An 11922-nucleotide genomic window follows, 5' to 3' on the forward strand; every position below is an offset into this window, starting at 1 on the left:
AAGTCTTATTATCTTTCATCATATCAACTATACATTTAACTACCTCTAAGAAATCAGGTACAAATCTTCTTGGGAAGTTTACTTGGCCAAAGAAGGATATCACTCTAGTTTTGCTCAAGGGCAGATTTAATTGCTAAATGGATTTAACTCTATTTGGATCAATCTTCACTCCTTCTTGAGATACAATATGACCAAGCAATTTTCCTTCTATCACACAAAATATTGATTTCTTTGGATTTAGTGAGACAGTGCCATGATCTCTACATCTTTGTAGCACACTTTCTAGATCTTTGATATGATCTTTTCTCTTCTTGGAAAAGACTATCAAATCATCAAGATATATGAAAAAAAAAATTCTTTCGAGTCACCAAAGCCAAGTCCATGCCATGTTAAAAGGTTGCACCTGCATTGATTAATCCAAAAGGCATTCTATTGTATGCAATAGTACCCCATGCTATGGTAAATGTAGTTTTGAAATGATCCTCTGCATCTACTTGAATCTGATTGTATATTGAAAAATCATCTAACATGGACATCATTTCTACTCCTACAATGGTTTGCAATAGATGATCCATATTAGGAAGAGAAAAAAAATATGTTTTAGTGAGGCTTGATTTAGATTTCTAAAATCTACACAAATCATTATCTCTCCATTCTTCTTCCTCATTGGTACAATATTAGAAACCCAAGTAGATTGATGAATAGGATATATAATCCTAGCTTGATACATTTTATCAATCTCCTTGAAGATTGTCCCTTCAACTATAAGATTACAATTCCTATGTTTCTATCTGAATGGTGTTGCTTCTAGCTTAAGATGGATTTCATGTTTGAATTTCCCACCCATGAAATCTTATAGGTCTTCATAGCTCCAAGAAAATACATCTTGAAATTCAATGAGTAGTTTCCAAATTTCTACTGTCTCTTCTTGTGTGCAACACTTTCCTATATTTATCATTTTAGGACTAATTTCAATCCCTATATTGATTCCATCATACCCACCACTAACTTTCCCTTTTTCATCTCTTTCTCTCTTAATGTATGCATCATGCCTATCAAATAGCTTTTCTACAAAAATTAGATTAGGGGGAATCTTATCGCCTTTCAATTGAATCATATTAGGCTCTATTTTCTTTTTGTCATCTATCACTAGATCACCACTTGAATTAGTGCTTCCTTCAAAATACAAGTCTACAAAAGGTTCTTCCCCTTCAATGAATTGTTACATGTGTTTGTCATCTTCAAACACCTACCAAGACTCTTCATGATCAAGAACATTTGGTCTAAATAGAACTTCTACTTTATAGATTTGATCTTTAAAGTTAGGATGTGGTAAGAGTAATGATTCAGAGACTACCAAATAATTAGCTCTTGAATTGAATTCTCTTAATACTGATATAATTGAGAAAGCATCCAAACTCTTAATTTCATCCCACACTCTATTACAGTAATTTCTCAATTTGGAGTTCTTTACTACATATTGATTTCTGACTTGTCTTACCACCAATTTTACATCTCCTTGAGCCTTGAGTAACTTGACCTTCTTTTTTTTTCTATCATTATACTAGGGAGAAGGGCTTCATACTCTACAGTATTATTAGTATTCTTAAAAGGGTAAAAGTACAAACCTGTGTGACCTTTCAAGATGACTTATCAGAATGACCAAATTTTAATATTTCTATCCAAAAATCAATTTTTATCGAACATATGATGTAGATAAATTTATTCTACCTAAGTTATATATGCTCTCACACTTTTCCAACTAGAAATGTCTATTAAATGCATGTTTTATACTAGTTTGTATCAAAATACTAAAATAAAAATATTATTTTAGAAAAGTCAAGTTTCAAAAACTCTTACTATGTTTTATAATATTTTTCTAGCCAAATCAAAACACCATTTTATAGAGCTCAAAGTCAAGAATATTCTCATATACATTTTATAGTGTTTTAATTTGATATAGTATATTGTAATTAAAAAATTCTACAAGCACATATTTTAACCCTTGGAAAGATGTTGATTTTGAGAAAGAAAAAAATATTAAATCATATCATTTTTTTTTCAAATTATATGACGTTCTAGAGGAGAGAGTCCTCTTTTAGAATGTATAACTTTTCTTCTAGTTAGAATAGATTTATTTTTAAAAATGTGGTGGGACGTGAAAACTATCGATTTAGGTTGAGTTGAGATTAGAATCACTATAAAAGAGAAAATATAGGTCTAAAGTTAATTTTTATTTTTGAATGTTCTAGATATATGTGTTATCTATAACATAGTCTAAGTTAAAATGGAAATAAATTTATTTCCCTATAGTTTTGTGGTGGGAACTAAACCCCTAATTTTCAGTGTTTTTCAACAACAAATAAATTATCTATAAAAATTATGAAAATATATCATTTCTTATTCCAATTAATTATTAAAAATTATAATCCTAAGGTTCAACCATTTCTACACATTTCATTAGTTTACTTCATTTTCAAATTCTAGTTTTATGTCATTGAAGGTAAACAATTATACTTTTGTTAGCCTTTTCCTTTACAAAAGGTTGACACAAGTCTATATTTTTACTCGAAATATAATTTATATGCCAAGCAAGTCATCTCTCTACTAGGTGATTTCAACGCCATTCCTACACCTGAACCAACATTAGCACAACTACCATCAAATTCCAAAGTTCACATTTGATCATCTATAGTTTTCTCTTATTCTTCTTGAATATTTAGAGATTAGAATGTAATTACCAAACTACATTTTATGATATAAGATTTGAGATCTAGGATCATCTAATTCAAGACAATAAATTTTTCCTTTTCTTTTGGTTCTAGCTTCACCTTTCTATCTCCAATTTGGATAGTAGCACATGACCAATCTAGTTTTATCTCTCCACCTATGTCTTTACAAAAACTTCATCGTAGGAGAATTCCATAGCTTGTAGGGATGTTTGCCACTATGATTGTGTGTTTTAGTCTTTTTGAAAGATAGGCAGCTAGAGTAGCTTAAGAAAATTTTATTTTTCCAAGTAAGGGTACTTGTTTTGTATGCATTGAATAACATCTACCAAATGTTTTAGTCAGTGGAAGAACTAGAGCTTTAGCTACAGAGATAGGCATTACATTATCAAAAGCTCCTGAATCTATGATGCAATTACTCAATCTATTCCCATTGATTAATGAAGAAATATAGAAAGGATCTAGTTTTTGATTTGGATAAGTGGCTAAGACAAGGGGTTCTTCTTCTTGGAACAACTTGGGAAGTGCCAAATCTTCATCAATAAAAAAAGTTCCACCAGAACTGGCTTTACTATGATAATCAACATTAGCATTAATATTAACCTCTCCTCTATCTTTATTATTGCAATTCTCAACTAACCTTTTCAACCGATTAGTATTAGCTTTCAAGTAATCCAATGGAGATATCTAGATTCTTGTCTCTTCACAATATTTTATTATGTCAAAGGAATCAGATGACTTACCTTTGTGTTCCTTTTGTGAAGTTGAAGGTACCATACCAATGCCTTCATCAATTTTTTTGATGGTGCATTATTTTTGATAGGGACTGAATTGTTAGTCTAATTTATATTCTTCTAACCTCTAATCATTACTATCAACTAAGGTCCTTCTAGAGTTGCAAAGAAGTCATCTCCTTTCTCTAAATCTAATTCATACTCCAAGAAAAAATATTTAGAGTTTCCACAAGGAGCATGATCATCCTCACTTTCAAGATATTCAATTATTTTTTCTTTATTATCAACCATTTGCTTGTATCTAATCGTATCAGCACATGTATCTCCATCATGATCCACCCTTAAATTAAAGGCACACATATTTTTTCTTTTGGGAGGACCCTCAATTACTAACCTTTGTTGAATAGATAGTATTTGCAATGCTTTGCCTCCATTTGGATACCTAGAATCTTCTTGACGAGGTTGATGAAAAGAATGAGTAGGCCTATTGATTTGTTTCTTCAATGAAATGACTTCATTAGATTTTTTGAAGCATAGATTCTATGTTCTTTGAAGTATTAGTTATATTACCCATGGTCCTAGACTGAATTTTTCTTTTCCATTTACCAGAGGCTATCATGTCATCCTCCATCTCTATATCTAGTGTTTGAGTAGCTTGTAACTTTGCTACATCTGATCTTCTAATTTGATATCCCAAATCAAGAGGCATAGAGATAATGTAGAAGGTTTTCTTATTATTTTCTATTGGTACACTAGCAATTGGCATATTCTCCTGATAAGTTTATTGAATTTTTCATTAAAATCTCTCATAGAAATTGATTGCTCTTTCTTTATTTGTGCCAATTATAGTAATAATAGTTGTGCATCCTTTGTACTTTTTAAATCTTCTTCAAACCTTTGTTTCATACTATTCTAACCTATGATGCATCTTGCAGGTAAATCTTGGAACCAATCAATAGCATTATCTACAAGGGTATCCACAAACATTGTAACAACCACATCCTCATGTTGAGGGTTCACTACACCACATGCTTTATGGAAAGCACTTAGGTGTTGTTCTATAGAGATAGTACCATCACCATTAAATTTTGGAAAGATTTTCCTTGATGCTCTTAGAAAATCATTATTTGATGTTAGGACAAGAGGACCAATAGCATTTCCCCAAGGGACTGCCATAGCTACTGATATAATATTTTCATTTGCTTGAAAAGTAATAGAAACATGAAGTGCAGTACCAATTTACCAAAAGGCATCAAATATGGGAGGAATAGAATTACTAGCAATAGGAGGAGCAAAAGAATGACTTATCTTTATTCTATTAGGAACAATTGCAGGCAAGTACCCATCTTGGAGTTTAGCTATTGATTCTCTTGCATGTGTTCTTCCTTATCTACAAATTTCTTCTAGAATATGGAAGTTATCCTTTTTGAGTTCCTCATATATTGGGTCAATTCTTCCTCTTTCCTTGGCACTTCTGGTATACTTAGAATCTATGATGTATCAAATGTTTTAGAAAATGGTGTTTTGAGTTTACCTTAACCCTAGTGATTAAGGAAACTTTACCAGTCTTCAATTTTGAATTAGATTCCTTCTTTTTAGCAAGTTGAGGTTGTAAAACTAGTATTAGGTTCTTATGGAAAACACATGAATCCCACAAGACCTTTCTTTCAACTAAAAATGTATGTGAAATTTAGAGTGCAAACTAACATTAAGGAAAATTCTTTAGAACTTTCATTTGAATCCTCCCCAGTCGAGTCACAAAAAATTGTTGGGTGATAGTTTGTTCTCCTATTAGATTTAATAATCTTGAATCTTTGATACCCAATGTTTTGGAGAGACAAAAGGATGTTAACAACAAATGGGTTAGTGTATGTGTTATATCATTGCTCTCTAAATTACAAGGTACAACTCCCTTAAGACTTTCAATGATGTGCAATGCATATGTCTTTATTAGATAAGAAGTTTTGATAAAATTAGGCACTTAACTTGAGAGCAATAAATGATAACCAAATTGTTTGTAGACATAAACAATTTAGGAAAAATGGATTTGAATAACCTATCACACTCAATGAAATGACTATAGCAGATTATCTTGAGATTTTTGACTTTTACTCCTATCCGAAATGCGAATTTAGCCTATCTAAATTTGCCAAGAGGAATGGAAGAGGAAATACATATGAGGGAAAATAAAATTTCTTTGACTACTAGACATGAATGAAATGGAATTCAACAAGTTACTAATAGATTCATATACACCTATCCTTCAATTTTCAATGAAGTTATCTAACATGTTATAAAACTAGCAAGAGATGCAACAAAATCATACATGAAGAAATTAAATATAATTACAAGTATACTACAAATATCAAAGTGAAATGGAATCCACTTGATTGTCATAGGATCATATATCATATCCCTTCAAATCTCAATGAAAAACTAATCTAACAATGGGCAACAAAACATGACAAGAAAATGGGGTAAATGGAATTACAGACAGATTCACCATCAAGTTTACTGATCTTTGTATTGTTAGAAGAGATTTCATTTATACTTTTCTATCATCTCTTAGTTCTTGGCACAACAATAGTCACAAAATAGAAAGAAAATAAGAATAAAACATGGAAAATATCTTATTTGTAGTAAAGCAGGAATATGTGGCATCTTCTTCATCAATAATTCTGAATCTATCACACTTTTGGAAACACACGTTGATTGTTTGTCTTCATGTGACTTCGGGAAATGTTGTAAAAATATTCATTTCTTCTATATTGTTCCTTTGGTGGAAATTCTATATAATTTATATTCCATTGGTCACTGTCATTTTGAATTCTCATTATCGATCTCAAATCAACAATCATGATTAAAACATAATAGACTTCTTTATTTTTCCTTTTTGATCTCCTCCATGGGTCTCTCTATGTACATGTGTTAGTACTGTGTTTCCCTATATGATATAATTCATCAATTAGATTTCAAAGAGAGTCATACCACCTTTGACCAAGGTTCTTCCACCATTTTTGAAAATTTATCTGCTTCTCTTGCATTCTAAACTAGATCATCTACACTGACCTTCATGGATTTGTGCCATAATATGAATCCTTGTCTTCAACATGATTAAGAATAGAGAAATATGAATCATGAAGATATCCAAACATTCTTCTCATAAGAAGAACACATAACAAACCCTCCAAAACCTAATCACCTGGCCATTGGACTGATGCATTAGTCATATGATTTACCACATCAGGTTAGCTCAAAGGAATGATCAAAAGAAAGGCCATCCTATGGACAATCTAGACTCATACTCGAGACATTGACACTTGACTTGACTCAAAACCTTAGAGCAAAAATATATGAACTAAAGCTTGGGCAACAATCTTCTAGCTTTCTACAAAAATTAAAGTGTTAGAGTTGGCATACACAATTAGAATGAAAAAAATAAAATTTATAGGTCCACCATGGTTTTATACAAAGTGTATTTTAAATAGAATAAATTTAGAATTTGAATACATGATATAAGTTCATGATTTTTTTATTTTTTCTTCCAAAAATGAGTTTTCGTTTCTTGTGTTTAAAGAAAGGAAGAAGGTTGAGCTTTCTCTTTACCAAAAACACTTTAACAAATTTCTCAATATATTACACAATTTATCAATCAACAAAAACGTTGATCTTAACATCAATAAAAATACTTATGATTTCTTATTATACTTAATTTTCTTTTCTTTTCAATTTTATGTTTTTTTTTAAATGCCATATATTTTAGTTTATTAGTCTTAAATGTTAGTGGCACTATTATAATCATTTAAACATTCATTATTTATATTTCTAAATTATTGATATTAATGATTTTTTTTATTAAAAAAAAAAACAAGTCTTAAATGCATGAGCACTAGTGTAATTTAAGATGGCACAATTCTTTATAAAAAAAAATAAATAAATGACTTCTTTTTGTTTAGATGCAAAGACACAATGTAAACATCATTATAATAATTTTTATGGAGATCAAATTTGTTGGAGACATAAATTTGTCCCATTTCTTTTAGAAGTGCACTCAATAAGACTTGATCTCTAATGATCTTATTAAGAACATTTCAACTCCACCAAAAAACCAAAATCTCATAAATAACACTAAGAATTTTAAATTACTATCTTTATAAAATTAATTTCAAAAATAGATTTTACAAACTCTAAACACTTAAAATAGCATATTTTCCATCATAAAAACTAAACGAAACAAGAATAGTACAAATAAACATTTATATGAAGAATAAATCCTCTTATTCCTTATTATAAAGTAGAAGACACGGCCATGCATTTGTGGAAAAGAAAAACGGCAAAGTAGATAATAAACGGCAAGGGTTATATTATATAATATATGGATAGAAGATGCTCTTAGACCCTCTGCCTATATTCATGCTAATACAAACTCCAATGTGGAAACATATGACTTCCACAATGTCTTTATTCAGTTTGAGTTCAGGTGTGAGGTTTCTTGACGGTCAAGACGGGGCACTTGCAATTGCGTGTGCAGTACTCGCTCACACTGCCTGCAACAGCTCTGCACAAACCATTGCCATTCATCCAATTAATTTCAATGCAATGATATAAGCTACCGTGCTTATTCAAAATTCAAAACTATGCAATATAAATTTAACCTCTTCATTGCTCCATGGCCATGACTGCCAACAACTAAGATATCTATCTTAAGCTCGTTGACTGCCTCACATATTGCAAACTGTGCTTCTCCTGTCATCACCTTAACTTCAATGTTCACCTGCATGGACAATGCTCTCAGGAAATTATCATGAACCTTAAAGTAAGTTTTAAATATTTATATAGATGTTTATTTACATTATATAATTTTAATATTCAAAGCCTATGTGAAATATTTTAAATTGAGATTCACAATTAAAGAAACTATTAAACTTCAAAGCTACGAGATGTCTCTGAGGTGTGCTCCAATTTTCAGGAGTGGATTAAATAAGTCAAGGAATGTGTCTTTACATAATACTGGATCAGGCAAACTATCACTTTTAAACATCACATTAAGAAATTTAAGCTTGAGAAAAAAAAATCAGCTTTGACTACTTAATACTTTAAACTTAGAAATGAAGTATTAGTTTGTGTTGCTTAAGCCACATCATGAATTCTTTATAACTCATCTGAAATCACACTAATAAATGATACTACTAAGAAAAAGTAGAATTTCATATCTGCCATATGAACAAATAAAGCTAATGTGTTTTGTCATGATCTCTCTAAACAAATAAAAACTTAAAATACACACGGTTTGAGCAAGAATAAGATAATTGTCATAAATAGAGGCTGCTACTATTCTAAATGAAGTATGTAAACAAACAGATAGACAATACATGGCTCATCTGAAATCAGACAACTATATAATCCTACTAAAAAGAAGCTAGCAGAATGTAAGACGACCAATTTAAGTAACTCAAAGCTAGTATGATTTCCCATAAACTATTTAAATTAATCAGAACTTAAAAAATATACTGTTGAACTCAAAATATGCCAATTATGTTAGGAACGTCTTTGAAGATAACAAAAATAAAAACCTACATTCCGTTTCCCACAGATCTCTCTTGCGTGGGTTAATACTCTCTCCGTGATAAGATTTTCATTTCTTTCAGCTATGTCCATCACATGATGTCCGGCAGACGTAGCCCCTGTAAAAGCATAAGAGATTAAAAACTAAAATCATAAAATTTCTACATTCTTTAATTAAAAAATTAATAACTTCCTAAATTTTCTACTGCTTCAGATGAAACTTAATGATCTATCGTAAAGAAATAAAAGAGAGAAATGTATTCAACTTCAAAGACATAAAAATAGAAAAAGGTTTAAATTAGATTAAATTTTATAGTAATCCAGATGAAACTTCATGGTGCATCATGAAGAGAAATGTTAAAATAAACTATATTGACGAGAATGTTACCATGGCCTGCTAATGCAATTTTGGAAGCGGGTGGGGCCTGTGCATGCATAACAATAATCTGTTCGTTGTCTTGTTGATTGAGGACATTGTCCAGAGCCCACTGCAGTGCATACATGCTTTCCTCGCTCTCATTCACAGCAACCATGATTCTCCTTCCTACTCTCTCACTCCCTGCCATTGATCACCTCCAACGAGTTTGAATCTGAATCTCACTAAACAATTAAATAGAACGTACCTGATGATTAGAGCAGACCCATATGGCCTTATTTTATACTGTTTTTTCCCTCTGGAATCTCGTACGGTGCAACCTTTACACGATTTATTCTCGTCGAACATTTTCAATAAAACAGAAACAAACATCATTTGGGAATTTAGGTATCCTACAACGACCCTTTATTGAAAATATAGGCTTCGAATACCCAACTTTAATTGTGTGGCTGCTAGGGAAGACATATGGGTGATAGTTATCTCATAGATATTATCTCTAATTATTTCTTAGAATAGTTTAAAAAATGAAAACACATGTACTAATAGTCGATCACACATGTGCTAATAATTGATCATAGCTTTTTTTGTTGGTGATCAATTTGTACACCACTATTGGAATATTTCATATACACTATTGGGACATTCAACCACTAGTAGAGGTGTATTTTGAGTCTGGGACTACTAATTCATGAACATAGCAAGTATCAGGTGAGTTTTTTGGAATGAAACTTTTTGACCACTTTGCTCTCAATGATCCCTATGTAGCGATCCATGAATACCCAAAAGTCAAAACCTTAGCTTTAAGGTCTTCACTGCCTATGGAGGTACACCAATCAAAAGAGCAAAATTTGACTTAGATTTAGGAGTTCTAGGTGTGCGAAGTTAGCCTAAGCAATCTTTTCTCCTAAAGAATTAGTGTTTGCATGTGTTTTACTTAGTAATATGTATACTAAATATTTAGTTGAGTGGATACTATTATTAGTATGTTGTTTGGGTTGGAATCATAATAGAATAGGTGATCTATTTCATGTTTAACATGTGTGAACATCATCTAGCTGTAACAAGTGATGGGTTGTTGTGAGCTATTATTATTCAGGAAATATTTTTCAATGAGTTTGACTAAAACATTACATAGTTGAACTTTGATAGCAATATCATAACTTGACTTGCTGCAAAATATATCTCTTACTTGTCAAATATTTGGTTGTTAAAAATGGTTTCAATATTATGTTATTACAGATTTATAATAGTTTATACATTGATTACTTTCAAAAGTAAAATACAAGTCATTGACCAAAATTCAGTTTTAAAGACACATTCGAAACAGGTTCAATCCATTCGTAAATTTGAACAACTCATTTAGATATAATGTAAAAAGTTAGTGAAATTATATTAAAAGATAAATAACTTATCCACCATGAACATAATATGGTACTCTGAGACCCAATAACAGTTCATTATTAACTTAATCTGCTCCTCTCTACACTTCCTAAGTTGCTTTTGTTATACTTAGATCAATGCCAATCACTTCAATTATGGACTAGACTATAACATCTGTTAACCGTTTACTGTTCAAAGAAAGTAAGGAATGGTATGTGGCTGATTGGGGACCATTATATAGAATTTTTTCCTTTTCTTGATATGAAGATAACCACCCGCCCTTTATCATATCAGAATATGGTGATATTTTATCATTTGTAGGTACGTGGGCATCACTTATATACCAACATGTCTAAAACCTGGGGCTATAAGGCTCTGGTCTTTTCAGATATTTTGTGATATAGATAAGATAGAATAACAAGTTGGAATATTTGGTGCGTTGTCTTGTCTTTACTTTTAGATGGGAATAGTTATGTCAATCACAAAAAGTAATGCGTAAATACTCCTTCATTTGGCTTTACTGAATTTGCTTTATACGAATCACAATAGCTGTCATTAGCTTTAGTAGGTGAGGTCTCTTTTGTTTCAAACGTGTACATCTACATCTTTGTCCTCCCCACCATATTTTTGGTTCGTTTTCATCTTATTGTTAAAATTTGTAAAGATAAATCTTGAAATTAGAGTTTTGATCTATGACACTGAATATATTGCATGAAATGACAGAAAGGTCTGGGAGACTGAATATATTAAATGACACGATGAAAAGGTACAATTTTTTTTCGGCAATAACATGAGTTCAAGATTCAATCAGATGTGGCAGAGGCTATTCTTGAGTTGATTTTTTTGACAATTCATTCATGCTTGAAAAACTAATATAGATTTACAGAACAGAAGCATAATGAACTGAGCCAGGGAAAGCATGTCACATGTTTGGCAAAATTTCCATCGAGGAAGATATGCCATGATACAAGGCCTCCACCGACACATTCCACTAGGAAATCTCTGCGGTGTACGGAGTCATTAGAGCCTAAAATGTATTTGTTTTATTTTATCGATTCAATGTATGATCAGCATGTGGAATTATGACAAGGTAAAGGTTGTGGGAATAGAAATATGGGAATAAGAATTTTTTCTTTTT

The 11922-nt window shown here is 31.2% G+C and overlaps 1 protein-coding gene across 1 annotated transcript; it reads right to left on the bottom strand.

Annotated features, from left to right (window-relative positions):
- Positions 1-7718: 7718 nt before the first annotated feature.
- LOC149571250 (universal stress protein A-like protein) lies at positions 7719-9667 on the bottom strand. Its single transcript, XM_089808767.1, has 4 exons — positions 9417-9667; positions 9041-9147; positions 8119-8237; positions 7719-8021 (listed from the first exon to the last, which is right to left on the bottom strand). Exons 1-4 carry the CDS (start codon positions 9592-9594, stop codon positions 7940-7942), a joined length of 486 nt encoding a protein of 161 aa, XP_089664893.1. The 5' UTR covers positions 9595-9667; the 3' UTR covers positions 7719-7939.
- Between the last annotated feature and the right edge of the window lie 2255 nt (positions 9668-11922).

The sequence above is a fragment of the Cupressus sempervirens genome, chromosome 2, assembly GCF_028749045.1.
Source record: "Cupressus sempervirens isolate cs-2001-9-10 chromosome 2, ASM2874904v1, whole genome shotgun sequence".
Taxonomy (NCBI): domain Eukaryota; kingdom Viridiplantae; phylum Streptophyta; class Pinopsida; order Cupressales; family Cupressaceae; genus Cupressus; species Cupressus sempervirens.

What these genes read in the sequence shown, in the direction of transcription:
- LOC149571250 (XM_089808767.1), bottom strand. Translation starts at nt 9,594, where the DNA reads ATGGCAGGGAGTGAGAGAGTAGGAAGGAGAATCATGGTTGCTGTGAAT. An exon ending in AGATCTGTGGGAAACGGAAT is followed by an intron (nt 8,238 to 9,040) that starts GTAGGTTTTTAT and finishes TTGTCCATGCAG; the next exon opens with GTGAACATTGAAGTTAAGGT. An exon ending in GGCCATGGAGCAATGAAGAG is followed by an intron (nt 8,022 to 8,118) that starts GTTAAATTTATA and finishes TGGTTTGTGCAG; the next exon opens with AGCTGTTGCAGGCAGTGTGA.